This window comes from Electrophorus electricus, chromosome 21, assembly GCF_013358815.1.
Source record: "Electrophorus electricus isolate fEleEle1 chromosome 21, fEleEle1.pri, whole genome shotgun sequence".
Classification (NCBI taxonomy): Eukaryota; Metazoa; Chordata; class Actinopteri; order Gymnotiformes; family Gymnotidae; genus Electrophorus; species Electrophorus electricus.
This window is the reverse complement of record NC_049555.1, coordinates 12251312-12273835: the sequence shown is the minus strand read 5'-3', so window position 1 is coordinate 12273835 and position 22524 is coordinate 12251312. Positions and strand designations below refer to the sequence as shown.

At 44.8% G+C, this 22524-nt stretch overlaps 2 protein-coding genes across 2 annotated transcripts in view; both read right to left on the bottom strand.

The window, feature by feature from the left end:
* The window catches only part of tent4b (terminal nucleotidyltransferase 4B), a 16461-nt gene extending 6103 nt beyond the window's left edge, over positions 1 to 10358 (bottom strand). Inside the window, exons 1-3 of the mRNA XM_035520958.1 lie at positions 9322 to 10358; positions 1865 to 1988; positions 904 to 950 (exon numbers count right to left, since the gene is read on the bottom strand). Coding sequence (XP_035376851.1) covers positions 904 to 950; positions 1865 to 1988; positions 9322 to 9893 — 743 coding nt within the window. The 5' untranslated portion in view covers positions 9894 to 10358. The remainder of the gene's footprint in view (positions 1 to 903; positions 951 to 1864; positions 1989 to 9321) is intronic.
* A 735-nt stretch (positions 10359 to 11093) lies between these two features.
* On the bottom strand, positions 11094 to 22143 carry heatr3 (HEAT repeat containing 3). The gene is given in 16 exon segments (XM_027032818.2): positions 11094 to 12711; positions 12824 to 13000; positions 14452 to 14595; positions 14769 to 14837; positions 14839 to 14858; positions 16422 to 16558; positions 16759 to 16841; positions 17944 to 18101; positions 18411 to 18501; positions 19397 to 19698; positions 19860 to 20000; positions 20207 to 20316; positions 20628 to 20731; positions 20945 to 21032; positions 21393 to 21565; positions 21911 to 22143. Coding segments are annotated over 16 exon segments (2046 nt in total). The 5' UTR covers positions 22046 to 22143; the 3' UTR covers positions 11094 to 12597.
* Between the last annotated feature and the right edge of the window lie 381 nt (positions 22144 to 22524).

The following is a 22524-nucleotide window of genomic DNA, read 5'->3' as shown; positions in this document are numbered from 1 at the left end:
TCAAAAGTAGGACATGCACATGCACATACCTCATTCTACTTCTGAACCATTCATCTGAACACACCCCCCTTTTATTTTTGCTTTTAATCTACTGGATTTTGTTTAAATGGGTGATTGTTATGCTGGACTAGGGCAGTGGGAGCTCAGTGGTTAAGATACTTGTAATCAGAAAGTTGCTGGTTCAAGCCCCACCACTGCCAAGTTGCCACTGTTGGGCCCCTGAGTAAGACCCTTAACTGTCAATTGCTTAAGTTGCACTCATAATTGTAAATTGCTTTGGGTAAAAGCATCAGCTAAATGCTGTAAAAGTAAATGGACTACACCATGATTAATATTTTGGGGGAGACTCTGGGCCTGTGTGTGAGCACACATACGGTGGTCCTGTATGTGTATGCCGGTTAGTAGCAGATCAGGTCTAGCTGTGGTCGTCATCAGAAGAGCGGATGAATTAAAGGCCAAAACCAGTTGTAAACCAGGAACACTAAGCCCAACACGGCAAGATTTAGTGGGTCTCCTGACTGTGCAGTGACCCTACAGGTATATGCAGGTATTACTCCACTAATCCCAAAATCCCAATTCAATAACCCAGATGATACGTCAGTGTAACATGACACTGACATGAGGTTGGCCACAAGATTTCTCACACACACAGACACGATCAGCTACACCGTTTAATCTCCAACTCTATATGTACACACACATACCCAGATGTACACGTTAACCTGTATTCAAAAGAAAATGCAATGCTCAAATTCTGAGCTCACCGCCCCCCCCCCCCCCAACACACTCACACTCTCAATCACTCACACTCACTCACTTTCAAAGATCAGTGTTAACATACAGCCATTTATTCTCCGTTTGGCTCTTTTTTGGCAGACTTCAGGAGAGAACGGGTAAGCTTACCTCGTGGGCAAGTACAGGCCGGTGCTGAAACTGCCAAACACCTGGACCTGCCAAGAGCAAGCAGAGAGGGGAAGGCACTTAGCATCACCTGCCAGCAGGTCCTGCCCATAGCACAGTGTAAATACACCATACTTGTGTGCAATACTTGTTCTAACAAGGCGTCTCGAAGTGCAAGTTGGTGGTGAGGCTGACATTTGAATTGGCTTGAGCCACATCTACACCACTCTCTGCAGATCCCGGGCAGAGAGTTGGAGCACAGGAAGGGGAGGACTCTGAGGCTGAGGGTGGAGAAGCTCCACTCCCTTCATGTCCCAGGCTGCATGAAAAAGCTCCCGTTACACAAATTGCCCGATTCCTAACCGTGACATTTGAAAGAAGCTTTTGTGACGTGTTTGCAGGAGCCTGCTGTAGTTGAAACCATTACGCACTTGCTGCTCTCCTTACAGTTAAACCTTCAATCCACACACACACACACACACACACACACACACACACACACAGGAGGTATGCATGTAGTGTATGAGGGTGGTACTGAGCAGGTTTGTGAGGACAAGCCAATGTACAGTTGGGCCTAAGACATGGTACCTGTTTCACATGCAAGCACATGCATCCACACGTGCATGATCTAATAATTCTATGTTGGCAAAAACACCCTTTATTCATAATGTACCCAATTCATAATGTACTTCTCAACTTAAATAAAGAACTAAGTGGCACCAAGCCCTCCATAGGCAAGCTTTGCCAAGCGAGTTTTTACACTGAGACTTGGCTGAGGTCTGTCCAGGAACAGAAGAAGCAGGTCTAGTGTGTTTCCAGGGCCATTTTATATATTGACAATTATGGTCATGACACACCAGTATTGATCAGGAGACCATTTTTCTCAAGATCAAAAGTCCTTGGAGACAATACGAAGTCTTTTTGTGCATGCGCGAGTGTGTGCGCGCGCGCGTCTAAGACATACATCTGCACTTGGCCACAGTTCCCTGATGACTCTCTGGATCCTGTCGACCACCTCCAGCCTCATTCGCTCCTCTTCTGGACGAGGAGACATGTACTCGTAGAAGTCTTTAATCTCCTCATGAAGCCTACACACACACACACACACACACACACACACACACACAAAGAGGGATTAAAAACAACAAACAAACGAGTGAGGTGATTTTTATTTTTTTTTAAACACACAAAGTTGACAGATTTACATCCATTAATCATACGTCAGAACTCTTAGTTCTCCCAGGTGTCCCAGCTTGAGAGAGACAAACTGAAGGTCTGACACACCTTGTGTAATGGAGCATGGTGAGCCATACAGCTGAGGACCTAGGCAAGGCAACTCTGTGCGTGTGTGTGTGGCATACTAACTCTTACACAAGGACAAGACCTGATTTATGTCTTACAGTGCAGACTCGGCCTCCAGCAGACCAGAGCCTGCTACTAATGACACACACGTACTAGTGGACCACGTCAGCATCCTGCCAGGCTGGTGTCACCCATCAACACTCTGATTTAAAGAGAGTCGTAGGATTCTTTCTAGGAGGGGAAAAAAGTTTAAAATAATTTTATTAGCCAGTTATTTCCTCCACATGTAATGTCCCACCTATAGCCTTTTTCTGTGTGTGACCAAGCACTTTTGAGCTGCTGAGTCAAGTGTTCCTGCACTAGATTTTTACCGAGAATGCCAGTCATCCTGGGGCTGATCAAGATGCAAGCACGTAGACACAACCACACAGACGCGCCCCTGGTTAGACACACAGAGGTCAACACGGTCACCTGGAACTAGCAGCAGTTTTGTTGTGTATCAGCGGAGGTGTAATGGTGTGGGGGATATTTTTCTTGGTACACTTTGGACCTCAATACCAACTGATCAGTGTTTAAAGGCTACAGCCTGAGTGTTGCTGACCATGTCCATCCCTTTGTGACCACAGTTTACTCATCTTCTGATGGTTACGTCCAGCAGGATAACGTACCATCTCACAAAGCTCAAATCATCTCAGACTGGATCTTGAACATCACATCGAGGTCACTATACTCGAATGGCTTCCACAGTCACCAGATCTCAGTTCAGCAGAGCACCTTTTGGATGTGGTGGAACAGGACATTCGTATCATGGATGTGCAGTCGACAAATCTGCAGGAACTGTGTGATGCTGTTGTGGCAATATGGACAAAAATCTCGGAGGAATGTTTCCAGAACCTTGTTGAATCTATAAGAATTAAGGCACTTCTAAAGGCAAAAGGGGGTCCAACCCAGGACTAGCAAGGTGAACCTAACAAACAAGGAGTGTGTGAGCATGCTCGCACGCACATACACACTCATTACTCCATATTTGTGGTAAATTTAAAATGTAAGCAAAATACCACTACATCTTTTATAGGCTCATAAAAATGAGGGCACTGACTTATAGTTTGCATTTTGGGGGTGGGAGGTTTGTTACACTCACTGTAAGTCAAGGTCTAGTAAACGGCAAGCTGCCTGCTGTCCTGCAGGGTGAGAGACAGGCTGACTGATGTAAAGGTCAGCGCATGACCTCTGCTAGATCTCACACACACCCACACCCACCAATATCCTTGCCTGCCAGCAGGCAGAGCAGAAGACATGCACATGTCAAACAGAAATGCCAAACTATATGGGTCACTACCCACTAGTTAGTTTTTTGGGGTTTTTTAGTAGCTCTGTTGTCTTATGCAGGACTATAGATTATTATATCATTACATTCCAGTAGAATCATCAAGCTCGCACTTAGTGTGCATGCATGCACGCACACAGACGGACTCTCTCTCTAAAATGTGATCTCAACTAAGGAGCACAGCCCAGTGAGTATCCCTGTCCTGCCTGCCAGCTGTCTGAATCAGAAAATCCTTTGGGGAACAAACTTGAAGAAACACAGACCCGCACAAATAAAATAGTCTATTCATGAGCACTGATCATTGCAGTGTGTGTGTGCATGCACGCACACGCAAGAGACTGCTGTACAAAAAACCTCTGGACTGAAGAAAAGCACGGTGACAGAGAAAGCAGAGACAAAAGCAAAACTGCCAAGCGCAAGTTACATTTCTGAGCACGCTTATGATGCTTCCAATCAGAGATCAGAGTGAGAGCGCTTATGCCAGGAGCCAAGTCTCACACACACAAACGTGAACGAGGGTGCCCAGCCAATAGATCGAAGAGACATGGGCGCAACGAAGGTTCCAGACATACCCTGCAGTTATGGATTAACTTACAGTTGCCTGGTTCAGGCTGCATGCATGCGTGTGTTCTGGCTGGCCGTGGCACAACCAGCTGCCTCACACCTCTACTCGAGCTGTGTTCAGCACCAGCATCAGACAGAGCCAAAAACATGAAATGGGCTATCTAATACATAAGCATGCGAGATCCTGCTAACAGCAACTCTGGCCGCAAGGTTGAAATTCATTGTTGTACCGGGCTTAAATAAAAATAAAAACAAGTTCAATAAAAGCAGCCCAAATGTCTTGGTGGCCTTGTGAGGAGTGTTACTAAATGCATTTTGCATCTCCTTGATTGAACCATGTTTACGAAACAACTTATTAGAAACACGCCTGTACTGAAAGCACCAAATCCCTGTACATCAGACAGCGTGCATAGTTTCTGCTAGTCACCCTTCATCCCCGGTCCCTGCAGTACCTGCGACCCCAGAACACCCGACCAAGAGGCTGAGCAGTGCACAGCAAACATGCAGAGTACTGCCTGTACCTGCACACGGAAAACGGGTCTGACGGTAGCAGTGCGTGCTTGCAATCAAATGACCCAAATAAACAGAGCAAGAAAGCTACCGATCCGACAGAAGAGCATACAAACTGGCAGGTTTATAGAGGTGCATGGTAGCGCGTTACTTGCTGCCGTAAACAGAACCAGAAGCAATGCCATTGCAGATGGTGCCCACGCAGCCTGAAGGAGCGCCTTCCTAAACACCAAGGGTCCAAACGTAGGCTGCAGTGAGCAGGCTAAGCTCAAACAGACTACAGCGTCACTCTGAGCACATGCCACACGCCAACTTTTATTCAGAATACCACTTCAAAACAGCCATGCATTCCTAACACTAGCAGGCCAACATGTGGGCCAAAGGTCAACCCCGCCGGGTGTGGTGTGGGGAGCCACGGCTCTTGGCAGCACACAAAGCTTCGTCTACTGTGGCCATCGATTTCATTTCAGCACAGAGTGCTACTGTGTGACTCAGTTTCATTTCCACAGAAGAGCCTGTCCTGGCTGCTCCAATCGCATGAGGGCACTGGTGCTTTCCCCTGTATGGCAGCCAATTGGCAAGCCAGCTCTGTCACCACGGTTATGCAGCCATGTGACACAAACAATTATACAGTGTGAATTTTCGAGTGACTGTCTGGGCTGGCTTGAAACAAATGAACACACACACAAAGGGTTTTTATCATATGGAATTTATGTAACACTGCCAAAGTTCTGACACATTCACCTTCAAAGAAACAAACATACATACACACACGTGACAGAAAAACAAAGACAGACAGAAACGAGACAGCTGAACAAAAAGCATTGGTGGGGAAGAAATGCCCCTCCTCAGTGACTGGAGATAGCGGTCTGAGCTTGGAGGTGTCTGATGAGACACACATACAGGCCCTGGGGGTGAGCTCCCCCATTCTCTCTTCACACACTTCTCAGGCTCACACAAGGCCAGTTCTGACACTTAGGGCTTTGGCTCATCATTATCCTTTTGATTCTTCAACATGTCTACAGCAGAATCATATCCTGAATGTAGCAGCACATCCCTGTAGGATAATAAGTAAATAAGGAACCCACTACTCAATGCACAATGTGCTCTCCTGAGAAGAATCATAGCATATTCTGTCAATGCAAAAAACAAACAAACAAAAACAAAAAACACCTGAAAACAAACAAAAATCATTCTAATCGAGAAAAATAAAGAATTTACTCAACTCTCCACGTTTGACACTATTACAACTTAAGCCGAAGGCAGGAGACCACAGGGAAGCCTACCCTTGTGCTGACTTCACACAAGCATTCAAAACAACAACTTTCTGTCTGTTTTCCTTAGCTACTACAACCCTGAACTACACTTCAGATGGATGTAGCTCTTTAGTATTTGGTTGAGGTTCATTCTTTAGTTCCAATCAAAGCATTCTGAGGCTTTGGGATAAGATTCAGGCTTCACTTCTGATTTGCTGGTCCTTACGATCCGACTTTGTGACACTTCATGACTGGGTTTTCTGTCCATGAGCTACTGTGGGAATAAAAGTTTTATATGTATGGAACCTGAGCTGCACCAAGGAGATTACTTACTAGATAACTAGCTACTTTACTACTGCTGTTTTACAGGCTAAGACATGCGACACGTGATGCTGGGCCCCCCTGACACCAAACACACCCTTTGACCCTTTTAATAATATCCCAGTTCCCGACCCTGTCCTGGAAAGGGTGATTCACTGGAAGAGCATTTCCCAGTGACCATGGCCTGTGTAGAGCCTCTTTACCGCCTGGCTACTGGCCAGGCACTTTAAGATGCACAGTGGGGCGAGCTGGTCTACTGGGGTCTGTGTGGAATGCGAGACCAGCAGCAAGCTATGTGAGGATCCCGCTGCAACCCAGGAAAGGAATGCATTTCCCATCTCGCTTTCCATCTCTCGCAGTGTGTGCATTTCCCTCACATGTCCAGTCAAAACCACAAACCACACAAACTTCCCCAACAACCACAAAAAAAGATCTCTACTTAAAAAGCCCCACCTCTCACCCCTTGCTCTGGCTGCTACAGCCAATCAAACAGCAGGGCAGGAGCTCCCCGGCTTCTGACTGGCTGACTGCGACGTCACACTGGCAGGACTCAGGTGGCAGGGCGGGGTGTTGTGGACAGCTGGAACTCAATGTGAATATAAACAATAGCAGATAACCTGCCGCCCAGCCCCCAGGGTGCAGGGAAGCGGGTGCGCACGCGCGCATGCACGCAGCACACTTTAGCAGACGACTCACCCATGAAATGAGCTGCCTCCCTTCTCTCAAAGTCTGATCAGTTGATCACCAGCCAAAAAAAAAAAAAAAAAAAAAAAAAAGAGAAAAGAAAATCCCACAACTTAATGCGCAGCTGCGTAGAGAACGCTTCACAAGACCAAACACATTTGAATTTCACATTTCACCTGGATTTTAAGATTACTGACAAGTGCGGACTGGAGGCTAGGATGAACGATATCAGCAAGCATGAGATTAAGACTATAAAAGTGTCTCAGACACGTGTTGTCATGCGTGTGCACAGCGATTCACGAGATCTAGGTGGAAAGCCGATCTGAAAAGGGCACTTGCTGACACACAGCAATCAGGGAGGCATTGGAAGCAAGGAGGAGAGGAGGGTAACTAGGAGGGTGTGGTAAAGGCAGAGACTTTAGGGGTAAGCAGTAAGGAATGCTCCAGGGCATACACTCCACATCTACATTACTGGCGAAAGGGTGGCCCTTCCTACAGTGCTGGGCTGCATTGCCTGTTTGCCAATTGATTAAGCTGTCGTTTATTTGCCTTGGTTCACCAAATCAGTGTTTGGCTTGTTTGTTAAGAAAATGATTTCCAGTAGGATTGCAATGTGGCAGACATGAAACTGGGGGGTGGGGAGAACAAAAACTCCACTTTCCACTTTCACTAATCTGTTACAAGTAAGAAAAACTAACTAAGCAGACCTAAAAATGCAAGAAATTTAAAGAAAAATAAAAGACAAACTTGTATTTCCTGAAAATGATCATCATCAGTGATACAAAATTCCAGGGTGTGACTCTAGACTTCCAACTGAACCTTGCAAATCAAGTTGTTTTAGAGCATTACAAAGTTCCAGAGCTGATGACCTCGGTGGGCTGGCTCTGCGCTTATGCTTCTGGACCGTTCAAGTGCAGGTTTCTACTTTTAATGGTCTTCCTACAAAACCATCAGGGTAAAGCGCTTTCGTACCTCAGAAGACTTTGGTTATGGTTGTCCGTCACTTTCCACAGCCGTACCCTATTCACTTTATTTCCTCCTCCCTCTAATAAAGAAGAACTGTTGCTAAAGAATCTATAGAGAAATTTGCTGCCAACATTTACTTTTATTATCGCCTATCAAAACTATCGATTAGTTGGTGCAGCTTTACTGCAGTGTACTTTGCTCTAGAACTTCCAAGTTGCTATGTTCATAAGGAGAAAATCATGCAATCGCATCTGGGCTTTAAAAAACTTGTCCAGTGCCACACCTACTTAAAAGGAACCATTCCCACGGACTTAACCTCCAATAGCACACAATCTAACCATCACAGTCTCAACTTCAAATGTTTTATAGAGTGATTTACACAATGATTATAAATGAAGTCACCAGAAAAAGAAAACTATAACAAATGTAGAATGTGGTATCTTCCCCGATTACAATACTTGTCTGTTTGACCAGGTACAGAAAATATCCACTGTTTGAATAAGTGAAAGCTTGTCTGGTTTAGGTGAAATCCCTTCTTGGACATTCAGCACAGCACTCGACTACACTTCATTTCAGAAGTATGTCAATTCCACTCTCAGTCTAAACAGCCAGCGCAGATTTGGCAGTTACAAAGGGTTGTTTAAACAACTATGTATAGCCAGCCTATTATAAGAGAAAAATACCCCTTAACAAGGTTTCACACGCAGATTTCACAGAGGGTTTTCATCGTGCAGCAGTACAGAGTAGTTCTGTATACTGGTTATGCCGCTAAAGGCGGTGTTGGGAGAGCTGGCTGAGCTAGGAGTCTTTCAGACAGCTGGCCAGCTAACCCAAGCTGTCCTGTGTTTGATGCGATGGCTTTGCCAACTGTCAGAAATGCCACCGAAGAACCTAACCTAGCTAGCCTGTCTCTTACCAGCACCGACTCAGTCAGCTCGTTTAAAAGGAACGATTACGACGACAGTAAGAACGCCAAATATGGTTAAGAAGCATCTCAGATGTCATACTAGAGGAAGAAATATCTCGATAACTTGGGAAAACAACCAACCAGCCAGTACAACGTTAACTGAAGAAGGCTGTCTGCATTCGTTTACCCTGTTTTAAGAATTATTACACTGTTAAAGCACAAAGTACAACTCCTAAGGTCGAAGAAGGGACCTAGTGGCAGCATAACCCATTACAACCCGTTGGTTTAGCATGGCTAGCTAGCGAGCGAGCTAGCTAATTAATCAAGAAAGACAGCTAACCATACCTATGCCCTTATATCGCAGCTGGCTTTGTTTTAAAGAACTAGTAGCTAGTAGCCAATTAGTTTAGTTCAATAAATCTTTTCACAGTTATATAAAGAGGGCATTTGATTACAGAGTGGAGCAAGTGAACTGTTTCGCAAGAGACGTCAGTAGCAACCTTGCTAGGTTAGCACAGCTAACCTACCAACTTGGCTAACCTAGCCTAGCCATGCTAGGACGGTACATTTATTTAGCGACTTACCCCACGATTCCCTCGGAGTAGTTTCTGGTTTTCCACGGCGTGCCACTATAGACCTCGGCCGCCCCGGAGCCATTGAGAAGCAGACCACTACTGAAGCCAACAGTGCTCGCCTTGTTCTCCCTTTTCCTCTTGTTGCGATGCCCTGCAGCGTCCGAGACCCCTCTCCATACACCAGCACCGAGTTGCCCGCCCCCGCCACCGCCCCTGCCCCTACCCGTGCCCGTGCCCGCAGTCCGGTTGTTCTGGTTATTAACGTTATTTGTTTCCAGAGGAATAAAGTCTTGCTGCTCGGCGATGTCGCTCTCGTCCCTTGAACCGGACATCCCCTGACTTCTCGGCTCACCGCTGACGCTGCCCACAGCTGCGCCGATCGGAGACCCGTCGTCGGCCGCGGTCACGTTACTCGATGCGCCGTTACCGTTCACTTTAGGGTTTAATGCAGTCGTGGCCGTGCCGTAGTTGTTATTAAAGCACAAACTCCCGAGGCCCTGTGTCGTCTCCCAAATCTGCATCCACAAGCTGTTGGCGGGTCCGCGTTGTTCTGGCTGAAACCAGGCGATTCTAGGATCCATCAAACGGAAGCCACCGCAGGCTTGCTGCCTCCAGAGCAAGGCTCGGTTCGTTAACGTTAGCTAACGCGCACACACACACACACACACACACACACACACACACACACACACACACACACACACAACACACGAGCTCTATGCTGAGAGAGCTAGCAGTTAGCTTAGCCACTAGCTCGCTAGCTAGCTAGCTAACTTTGCCCGGTAGCTCTTAAACTCGCTACAGAAATATCCGGAGTCTACTGTAAGATTCCATTAACGTAGCCGGTGAAAAAGACGCGGCGACACGTCAAATGAAAAATGGAAAAAACGCAAGAAAGGTGCGCAGAGAACGTCCATGAAGTTGTAACAATATCGACGAGAGGAAACGTGAACGTGTCGCCTACCCAGACCGAATCTGACCCTTTCCCTGCGCTCGTGCCTCCTCGATGGCGGATTCTACAGCGACACTGCGCAAACTCGCGCGGACGAGGCCAGGGCGCGAGGGGACTGAACACTCTAGGCGTTACACAAGCGCGCCACGGAATTTTTAGTTACGCAACACGACGAGGTTTTGACGTGTAATATTGATCTACTTACTGGTACTTATATAGGTTATTGTATAACGTATATATTCCATATTAGTAATTACTAGGCATGTTATATCTCCATTATCTTGCCTCAACATTTGCGGCTGACACAGGGGAACGAAAAGATTTTATATTCACCCATATTAAACAAAAATACAAAAAAAAAAAGCCACCTGTTTTTCTTGCGTACCTCTACAAAATGTAGTGTTTGATCCAGTTAGCGTTTTCGCAAAAGTATTGTATTATTTAGTCTGCTTCTCTTATTTCTGACCAGCTGGTTAAATGGTTTGCAAAGTTATCATAAATAGTTATGGACTTTGGATCCCTGCACCGCGAACTGAACCAGAGCAGAAATGTGAAATACGCAGACCAGCTTTGAAACTCCCTACCCACACTGGCACTTTGGTGAATGTGTAATAATCAAAGACTACAGAAGTACACACATTGAAATAAGTAAAAAAAAACAAAAAAAAACACAACTTTGCAAACTCTAAGAGCAACTACTAAATAATTACTAAATAATGAGCTGGGTATTAACACTAACAAAGCCTCATTATCTGGTCCTCCATAGGAGGTGGTATACAAAAAACAACAACAACAAAAAAAGTTTACTATGTCTCCCCAATTACATATGCAAACGGAATGAATGAGACACCTTATCCTAATAGTTTTATTCCAAATCCTGTCCTGTAGAACATAGCCAGAACAACTAAAAACGTGCTGTGCATTTACTCGGTCGTGTATAGGTCATTAATCCAATGGTCTGCTGGACTATAATCACAAGCTGCTCAGTCTTTTTCAAAAACTCACCCTTTAATTAAATATAGCACTAGAATATTTCACAAACAATTTCCCCTGTAATATTTTTTTCATACACTCATAAAACAAATCTTTTAGAAATCAAAGAGTTTATAGAGGAAACCAAACTAGTTTATAGAGGATACACAGGTTTGTTTTTAATTGAATGGTACTTCTTAAAATTGTGATGTCATTTTTTACCTTTTGACTAATGTTTAGTCCCAGCTCATCACTAAATATATACAAGAATAATAAATCATAATTACATTTTAAAAAGAAATCTATGAAGAAATGTATGAATCTATGAAAGCACTCAAACATTTTCTTAAATGCACAGTACACTCTACATAACGGACGTGAACAGAACGTCAGAATCAGAATGGGGTCCATATCTTACGAATCCTGAGAACGTATCGGTTCTATCTTGCCTGTATTTCAGACCTACACACACTCACACTCACCCTCACCCTCCCCCTCCCCCCCCATGGTGTCGTAGCAATCAGTCTTCTGAAATGATATTTGTCCCAGAGATATTCTTTAACTACACATTTCACACTTGCACATCCTGTCAAACATAACCAAAGGGCCACTTTAAGTACATATTTTGCAATTTGATGTTCAAGCTCCAATCAGATATTGTCAAAACACTGCCACAGCTGAACCTGGCTAGGAGTCTTGGTCCAAGATCCACTAGGTACCTGACGGATCTTAAAACCAACAGTGGATTAGATCAACCCAAAAAGAGCATATACCAAAAAAAAAAAAAAAAAAAAAAAAAAAAAAAAAAAAGTAAGCTAGACATGTTTAGCATTTTCCCAGTGATCCTCTGTTACACAGCCAAGCTGTATGTGGCTTATTATTTCCCAAACTCCCTACTGCCCTCTATTGACCAGCCCTTGAGCTGCACAAACACAGCTATAACATTGAAAATATCAAGTTTTGCAGTATATTAAAAGAAAATATATGCACGACCCATGGGTACAATGCACTTGGATCAATTCTTAAAAACTAAAACAAAAATGTGCCTTATAAAAAATTTCCTTATGAAATATTTTACAAAAGCACAGAACAACAGTTTTAAGCAAGCGTGACGTCAACAGCACCTCGAGCAGTGATTTTAGCTCTGAATGCGGAGTATATTTAGAACCACTGGCCTAACACCCATGTTGCCAGAGCAACCAAAACTGGCCTGCCAGTTTTAGAAATGCCTGATTGGTGCTACGGAAGGTCAAGTTAAAGTTTCAGTCCTGTTGCGTCCAGCACTGGTGCAAGGGTCCTGCTCTAAATGCAGGCACATGCATGGAAGAGGAAGGTGTGCAGAGGGACGAGGTCATCCAGTCTCACTTCTTCTGCATCGATTCCAGATAACCGATGAACCTCCTCAGGTTAATTCTGACGTTGTCCAGAACACAGAGCTGATCGGGGCGGTGCTTTGCGCGGCCTTCCTTACGGATCTGTCTCGCACACAGATGGGAATGAGTGCACGTTCACGCGTCTGAGTGAGTGAGTGAGTGAGTGAGTGTGTGTGTTTGTGTGTGAGAGAGTGTGAGTGTGTGTGAGTGGTACCTTGGCCTTGAAGGCAGGCTGCAGGGCTTTGAGAGCAGCGAGTAGACCGATGTCGTGTGCTGCTCGCTCTGCCTCTTCCCCATCAGCAAACACGTCCAGCAGCGCGTCCAGTGCCTCGCCACACACCACCAGATTACAGTCCCTGGACGCCACGTGCAGTAGCACTCTCCCCATCAACTGGAAAGAACACGCAGGTCACCTTTCATTCAAAGCCCACCCTGCATCGACAAACACTGGAGATGGCTCCGATACGACATCAAGGATTGGGATCTGGCCAATATCAGCAAAAATGCTGGAACAGATATCAGTGAAGGAATTAAGGTAACCAGTGCGATACCATTACAAATCCAGCCTGAAAACAGCACAGCAAGGCCTTTCAGCACTGAGGTGCATGTGACCACAGACAGGTTAGTCTGAGCAGGCCACAGCTGGGCTAGCTTGAGCAGTTTATATAACACTGTAGAGTTTAACTAACATTTTCTTCCATGAACAATCGTTGTGTATTATCGGTGTATAAACAGCGTTGTATAAATTTGCATTTGTTACTTTCAAATGCAAATACCCATGCACTGAGTCACATGTGATTTCCATTGCTATCATTCTGATAACACAGTGTGTGTTACTGGCCTTCTAGAGAGCAATAAATGAGACAGAACAGCATTTCAGCATGCTTCACTGTCATATCCACGAACAATGGTGTTTTGTTTATTTAATGTGATCTTAAATGAAGAAAAAACAATCCAACATCTCCAGTTTGATTGTGAAATAAAGGAAATTCTTGTTTGAAGAAAAAGCAGCAGAAACCCTACAGAAAGAAAGCAGGGGAGCAGAGACAATAACCAAACTAATAAAGTAGCTACTCTAAATGCACAAAGTTAATTCTTCTATGCCTTTAGTATATTCAAACTGTATGAAAACTGTCTTCAACTGTTAGCCTGCGGGGTTTTACAGTCAGACTCTCTCTCTCTCTCCCTCTCTGAAATTCACAACAGTCATAAGGTTATTATTAAGCTGATTTGGAATTACAGTTGCATTCAGTAATAAGAAAAAATGCAGATGAACTATAGTGCAAATTTTAGGAGTGAGTGAGGCAGCCATATGGAAGACAGACAGACAGTGTGAGCACAGTAAAGCCGAGAGCCGAGGTGATGACTAAGGCAATAAATATCATCACACTAAGACACAATGACTATAAGGCAATGGAAGGAAACGATTAAATGATTTTGTCCAGTAAAGAATTATTAATTAAAACATATTTTATATATTTTCAGCTATATGAAATTCATATCTATGCATGCCATCTGCGAAATAGCATATATAATACATCTCAAACAGAACAATTCCCTCAAACAACTAAACTACAGCTCCACGATAGTTTTTAATGAAAAGCTATCGGATCAGTATCAATATTGGGCAAGATCCAAATACAAGGTATCGGTATCAGATCTGTACCAGAAAAACTGCTACCGTGCCATCTCTAACAAACATACACCTGGAATCTACACACATGGGAAGTTATCAAAGTGATAATCTGTCATTCAGCTCCATTCCCTGGCAGAGATACCCTGTGGAACCACCGCTCCCCAGCCGAAGGCCTCGTTCCACAGGGACACGGGAGGCGAGCTCACCTGCAGGGTGTGGGCGGAGCCCGCCTCTTTGGCCAGTGTGCTTCCTGTGATGCCCACAATGGCAAGAGCATTCACCCTCACGCTGACCAGGTCGCAGCTAGTCGCAGCCTCACACACACTCAGCAACTGCTGTGGGTTCATACACTAAAAGCACCCACACACAGCATCATTAGACCCAAACAAAAGATGAAAACCCAAGCTGTAATTTGTTGCAAGGTACGGTTGTACTTTACTAAAAAATACAAAAAAGTGGTGCAGCATAAACATACAATACAAATGTACTGGTGTGAAAACACATGGGTGGTGTGTGGTCTAACCGGAGGGATATTTTTGGAAGCCATTATTTGCAGCAGAGAGCGCATAGCACTGGTCACTGCCTCCAAAAAACTCTTCATCCTTCGTGACGTCTACAGCAGAAAATAAAAGCGCAGAGAACAGATATCAAATGACATGCTGCTGTTAAGACAGCAGATTAAATAACACACTCCCAGCAAAGAACACACTAATAAAACCAAAGCAAGGGTTCAAAAGAAGAGAGGGGAAAAAAAAACAAAAACAGTGACAAGTTACAAGCCTTCTCATAACTCATTCACCAGCCAATTACCAAATGCTTGCAAAACCGATATCGGATAGAACTACGGCGGTCATGTAATATTAAGAAGAAACAAAGAACTAAATGCCAAACGTTATAAATTTAGTAGCTACATGTTCAGTTTGGCACAAAATACTGGACCATTATTCAGATAAGTTGATATGGCTCCAGTAGGCTACATGAGCAGAGAATTGATATTCTTGTGCAACAGCATCTCTGCAGAAGTGGTGTGTCAAAACACTATTTTTGTAATATTTTAAAGGCCAATAAACCATTAGCTCAATAAATAAACAGGAAGGAAATTCATGTTCTGTCATTCCCTAAGGATCACTGGCATGAACAGGCGAGGGTTAAACTGGCTGTGGGTTTATTCCCACATCATTGATTTATGTTCATAAAACCTGATGGCAACAGTGTAGCACAGTCAAAGAAAAATATATAATCATATAAAAACACAGAAGTGTGGATACTGTTAAAACTCCCGCCATGTTGAGGGAAGAGAAAATGAACTGTATACAGGGTATAATGTAATTGTTTTCATAGATACAATATAATGCATCACAGTAGTTCTGCATGTGTTTTATTAAAGGGGCTTGGGAATACACACACGTGTAGGGTTGGACTGAGAAATAATGGCTCACAGACCTCGCAATTTTCAGCGGACACAACACTCAACCCACCGACCCGACAGTAGGGGTACCCTGCCTGCTATAATTCCGGTGTCTCTTAATGTAGGAAACCATATTTATCACTTATTATTCGAGCCGTAGAACCGATGAACATGGATGAATATGTATTTTAAGATGTATTTAAGGAATCCTTCCAATGGAAAATCATATATCAACCATTTTCCATTTTTTGTGTAGTCATTTTAGTTTATTTTTGATTTTGTACAACCTTTTGCATTAAAATGCTAAAATAAGCTTTTAGACTTCCCTTACTTCATTCATGCAGGCTTTTAAAAATAATATTTACATATTACAAAAAAAATATAAAAACATTGTTTCTCCAAAACCAAAATCAATTCATGACGGTAGAGACAAATGGTTATTCTTAACATTTAAATGTAAAAATATTTCCTAAGAAACAAGAAGGAATTTGTTTTAATTAGAGGACATCAAATAATGTCATACCAGGTTTAAGTGTGTGTGTTTTGCGGTAAAGCCTCAATGAACTATAATTAATATTCCTATATTAACAGTAATTCATATATTAATATGTAATTAATTGAATAAAATCACTGATTGTGTAAAAGAAAGCATACAATGTATAGCATCAGTTATGGTATGTATAGTATCGCTCAACCCTAATATGTACATGTAGGAATGTAGAGAGAGAGAGAAAAAAAGTCACCAGTGAGCACCATCACCGTTCTGACCTGCTAAGCTGAAGACCAGCCAGGAGAGGCGCTGAGCCACGACCTGAAGCCCCGCAGCCCCGCCCAGACACTCCGTATCCATGGCAGCCAGGATGTTATGGAGACACGTCAATGCGCGGCACTGCACCCGGTGCATCCTGGGGGGAAACGTGGGTCTTAGGAACTTCTGCTGTTTCATTGTAACAAAGGCTTTTCAGTCGAGCCCAGAAAGCTATTTTAAGATTGGCAAGTTCAATGTAAACATACTGGCTTTCGTGTTTATTTATTTAACAAGGTAAGAAATAATTTTCTTGTTAATTAATTATAGAGTAAACAATTAATAATTAAATCAGGTTACTTTTTGATGAGACACCTCCATGTTGAGTCCTTACTGCAGATCTCCAGAGCAACGGGGCTGGGAAACTCCGCCCTCTTCAGAACCTGAAAGGTGTGTGTGTGTGTGTGTGTGAGAGACAGACATTACACTTAACTCATTAAAGCAAATACCCTGCTGCATAAAGAACAGGTTTAGGTGTCACATGACAACACCACCATGGCCCTGATGGATGGTGCCGTTCAGCGCGTCAGCTATATGAGCAAGCACCTTGCTGTGCGGCTCAAAACAGCAGAATCTTAATCTGGCAGAATGTTAATCTATAGCAGAATCTTAATCTGTCAGAAGATTAATCCTGATAACCCGAAAGCAAGCCAAGCCCTTGACACTTAAAATCCGGACTAGAGAGATAACACTGCATCTCTCCCTCAAGAGAGAACTCCACCGCTTTCCCCTCACAGAAACTCCAGACGTTTTCCACTTTTCAATGCACCCTAGGTTGAGCTTTCTTGCTTTCTGTAACAGAGAAATTAACTGGAAACATGCGTGACCTGTTATATGTCAGCACTGGAACCTGTGCGAGACTCCTGAGAGTGAAGCCTTACACCCAGGAGGCCTGCATCAAGCTCTTTAAACTCTACAACCCTTCGCCGACTAGAAAATCCTCCGCCTATATGATGTGTTCTTCACAAGCATCGCTTCACCTTATGACATACGAACAAGTATACAGAGACGCTATTATATGAGTTCTTTGTGTGGTTTGAGTTTTACTTTTTGCATATGCTCAGGTAATACACAGGTAATTGTGGACTCGATTTTTTACCATTTAAAAAAAAAACAAAAAAAAAAACAAAACACCACATTACAAGACCATAAACGCAACAGACTTTCTGTATTCTGCACTGAGGAACCTGAAGACCAGCCTGAAGTTAATGGTGGTCCGGTAGCCTGTGCCCTTCACTGGTGCTAAAGTTTGAGATCATTTTCTGTTTAGATTTGCGACAGAGGACGAAAGGAAGACAAAGTTAGGACTTGCCCTATGGAAACAGAGGGACATATCCCATATAGACAGAGACACAGTATGCTTACATAACCTGGGGAATACAAGTGGTTACGCTGGGATGTGCAGAGAGAGGCAGGTAGGTAGGGTGTGTGTGTGTGTGTGCGTGTGTGTCTGTGAGCGTGCGTGTGTGTGTGTGTGTGAGTGACCTGCTGGGGTATGTTGTAGTTAAGCAGCATGGTATGGAGCTCAGCAGAGAGGCAGAGGGGTGACAGCAGACTGGTGTTCTCATCCACTGTACAGCTGTCAGCACACATCTCACTCTCATCACTGCTCGACAGTTCCTCCCACTCATCATCAGAGGGCTCTACACACACACACACACACACACACACACACACACACACACACACACACACACACACTCTCTTATTAAACTTGCCTCAAATTCAACAAAGTCAAGCAGTCACCTTCCCTTGTCCTTCCACATCCCCGCACTTCTGTCTCGGACACTTATCCACACATCAACTCTACAGACACTTCATCAAAGACGCCCCCACAAAGAGGCTGCTGTCCGCGCACAAGCAGCTCTACACAGGCAGACAACCGCAAGGGTCCAGCAGCCCTGTCATTCTCTCTCTCTCTCTCTCTCTCTCTCTCTCTCTCACACACACACCGTCTGAACAGCACATGTTGACAATGATCTCCAGTGAGGTTTGCTGCGCCGTCAGGAGTGCCAGGGCCCCCCTCAACTCCAGTCTGTCCCTCTAGATAAACACACACACACACACACACACACACACACACACACACACACACAGACAGACAGAGTATAAGCATCAGTTATAAGTGCCAGGCTAATGAGTCACAGTGCTTGCCTACTGCAGTAAGCTCCAGACTGGTCAGGGACAGTTTTGGAAGCGCTATTCTTTTATCCCACATTCTTCCTGAGCCACTGGCAGTATCCCAGAATACAGTGCAGTAGTATTATTTGAGACAGGAAAGATGTGTGGCTTACTGTACAAGCAAAATCGATAAATACTTTGTTTTCTTGCCTCAAACATACCTCAGAAATGATATACATCAAATGCATATAAAATCAACATCATAGTAAGAGAAAATCATGTTGACATCAAATTCACTTGATAACCTCAAATGATGCCATTGTTTATCTTTTTCCCCCCAACGGTTATTCTTTACATGCTAACTTTACATGAAAAAGCCTGTTTAATAAACTAATAACCAGCAGTTCCTGCTGCCAGGTCACAGTGACAGGACATTTAAATATGAGACACTAAATAAAAGCCTGCAAAAAACCTCATCTGCATTTAAACAACTACAAACCCTCATGACCACTAGCAATATAATTATCATCAGGCCAGGTTCCAGGCCCCAAAACAGTAAAAGTCAGTTGGCCTCATTTAGCGTCACACTGGGCATTGTACACACAAATTAGACTAGCGGTGGTTTCTAGATTAATTCTTATTGCCTTTACCGTTTGGCCCTGTGCATGCTGGGACTTTCCTATGATGATCATCACACCGTGCCTTTCTTCAAGAGTTATGATCTGGTACTTCTGCCATACGGTGTAATCCTACAGGCCGTGGGCAGGTCTCTAACCTAAGCAGACCATGTAATAAGACAGACCATTTCTCTACTCACAGGCAGGAAGTCAGAGATGTCTTTATCTGTCCACGTGCACTTCTGGCTCCCCTTTCGTCTGTTCGCCCTTGCCTCCTCGCCTAATTCGCACATGTCCTCCGCTTCCTCCACAGCGCCCCCTGCTGGGTGCTCCTCGGTGGCGGCTGGGCCGTCGGCCGTCCTTGCTGCCTGGGTCTGCCACAGCTCCGACGCCACTGTGCCGAAGTCCAGGCCGAGGCAGTGGGCCAAGGCGGCCACCACGGCTGACAGGGCGTCGGGCTGGTGGGCAGGGGACAAACAGCTCTTCAGGTTCCACACTGACCCTGGGGAAGGGGCAACTGGTCAGCCGGTTCAGCAATGACATCCCCTAGTGGTGTTTTGAGGCATTGCACAGCTCGGATCCATGCTCGCAGATCCAAATTTCTAGAGGTATCATAAGAGCTTTGGCCAGTCTCACTGTGCGGTGCTAGGTGGGGTTGTGTACCTGCGGCCAGCGTGCGCAGCAATATGTGCTCCATGTCGGGCTCAGTGGACAGCAGCATGTTTTCCAGAACCGCCAGAACCGGGCTGGTCACGCTAACAGCCAGTTCCGTGTTCTCCTCGGTCACTGTGTGCAGACAGTGGGCTGTGCACAAGTACCACACACACACATATTTAGTCAGACATAAATGCTGCATACAGTGAACTAAGGATGTAAGATCAGTATATGAGACTTTCAGGGTGTGTACGTTACTCTGACTAGTGAATGTGACTCAATGTCAATATGTCCCAAGCAAAGATAAATAATCATGAGTTTAGAGAAATGACATTGGAAGTGTGTGTGCATGTCACCTGCTGATAAAGCAAGCTGAATGTGGTGAGGATGCCTCTCTAGACACGGCAGCAGAGTATCCAGAAGTGCAGCTTTATTAAACACTGAAACCGCCGTACTGCTGTTCTCACTACACACACACACACAAACACACACCTTAATGAGCATCTAAATAATGAGAGGAGGTGAGGCAGCGTTGATTCATACAAAAGACCAGGAGCAAATTGGGAGGAAAATGGACTACAAAGCACTTTAAATTGGCCCTGGCCATCGCGAGTATCCCAAGCCTGCTGATCTGTGTAATGAGGCCAGTGACAGCAGCCAGCTTGGCCGGTCTTCCAGGTGGCACAGGGGACCCTCCTGAGCAATGGGCTCCATCACAACATAGATCTGCACTTTTCCCCTAAACAACTGACCAATCTGGAAGGTGCTCTCACGTACCAGAGATTCCAGAGTAAGTTCACAGCCTCGTTTGCTACATCTTCAACAGTGTGCTTCGGTTCCTTTTTCATGGGGGTGGAGTTGGTCTGGAACCCCACACAGCACTGCACATGCACGCACACGCACACACGCCCACACACACAGGCACTAAAATAAGAAGCTACTCATAGTTTTAAAAAGGAAACAGATGTATTCTGAAGAACATGTCATTAACTCTACTGTAATAGCCAAGTGTGATACACAGACTACAGCAACATCAAACAAGTTAAGCAGGTGGACCTACAGGAGAGCCCCAGTTACTGTGTGTGAGTGCTCACCTCCTTCAGTAGAGCACTCAGAGGAGTGAGTACATCCTGCTGAACCATGACCTCACACACTTCCAGGCCTCCACACACACTCAAGTTCCTGCATCACACACACACACACACACACACACACACACACTTTCTCTCATAAATGCCATCATTTTAATACATTTACAGCATTTGGAAGTTGCCATTGTCCAGAGTTACTTACAGAAGTTCTTTGTAGTCTCTATAAAATACATATCTTCAAGCGACCATATAAGCCAGTGTTAAGAACACCATTAAGAATAGTATCATATATTATTTTTAGCGCTTTCCCCTCAGTGACACTGCTATGGGATATGGGCAAATGTCTCACAGCACATTGCAGAAGCTCCGTTCAAGTGACTTCCCAAAGGAGCGTGTATATACTCCTGCTGTACAGTCTGACCTCTCTAGTTTGTTTGTTTGTGGTTTTTACCTGAGTGCCCCGGCAGCGGTCTCTCTGACCGCGAGGCTGTTGTCCAGCATGAGCGGACCGATCCTCCGCACCGCGTGTCTCTGCAGGAGGCCCGGAATGGACTTGCTCTGCTGCACCATCCGCGAGATGCTAGCACACGCATACTCGCGCATGTCCGCGCAGGGGCTGTGCAGCTGAGGGCGCAGCGTCCACGAGCAGTCAGAGAAGCAGGAATACACACGAAATCCTTTAGATTAAAATGGGTGTATGCGTTGTAAAGTCGCTATGAACGTCGGCTTATTACTGCCACGTAAATGTTGGTCTAATGCTGTTTTATAAACACTCCAGAACCACTACACCACTTTACCACCAATACACCCACCACTACACTGCTTTACCCACCACTACACAAACCCTGTTCCCTAGCTGCATGCTTTGATCATCAGCTGCGTTAGCTAACTTGGTTGCTTTAGAGAAACGGTCAGTCTTATTTATCAGTGTGTGTGCAACACTACTGGACAGTAAACTGGAGTAAATACCTTCTCCAGTAGCTCGACTGCCGGACAGTCCCCCACATCGTCCTCTTCTGCAACGAGGTCTTTGACGGCGCTCACAGTGAGCCCGTCAGGAGAGAACTGCGCACGTTTATATTTCGGATTCTTGGTCTTTCCCATTGTACGTAGTTTTAAGCGCTTCCAATCTAGGTACTAATGTAATATACCTTCAAGCGACGACCACTGCTAGACGGTAGCAGTTACTGCCATGTGGACGTTGACCGCTATCGCAAATCAAAGCGACGGAGCGAAAAGCGGAGCAGAACTGTCGCGCACTGTCGCACGGAAGACTTCCGAAAGACTTGCCCGCCACCTAGTGGTTCTAGAAAGTGGTGCAGTGCATTTCAGTGGAAGTGCATATCTGTCTGAGCAATTATTCCCCGAGGAGGAAGACGAGGGAGTAACGAGTGATCAAACGGGAAAATAGTAATGACAGATCTATTTATCTATTTTCCTGTTTTTGGAAGCCATGGACAACCGTTTAAAATCATAAGACAAAGGCCGAGGACATTTGATCTCACTGCAGGCAAACGATCAAGAGTTTCTCACTAACCATGTCTAATCCCTAACAGTGGTTAAACGGAATCCACCCCCGCTGC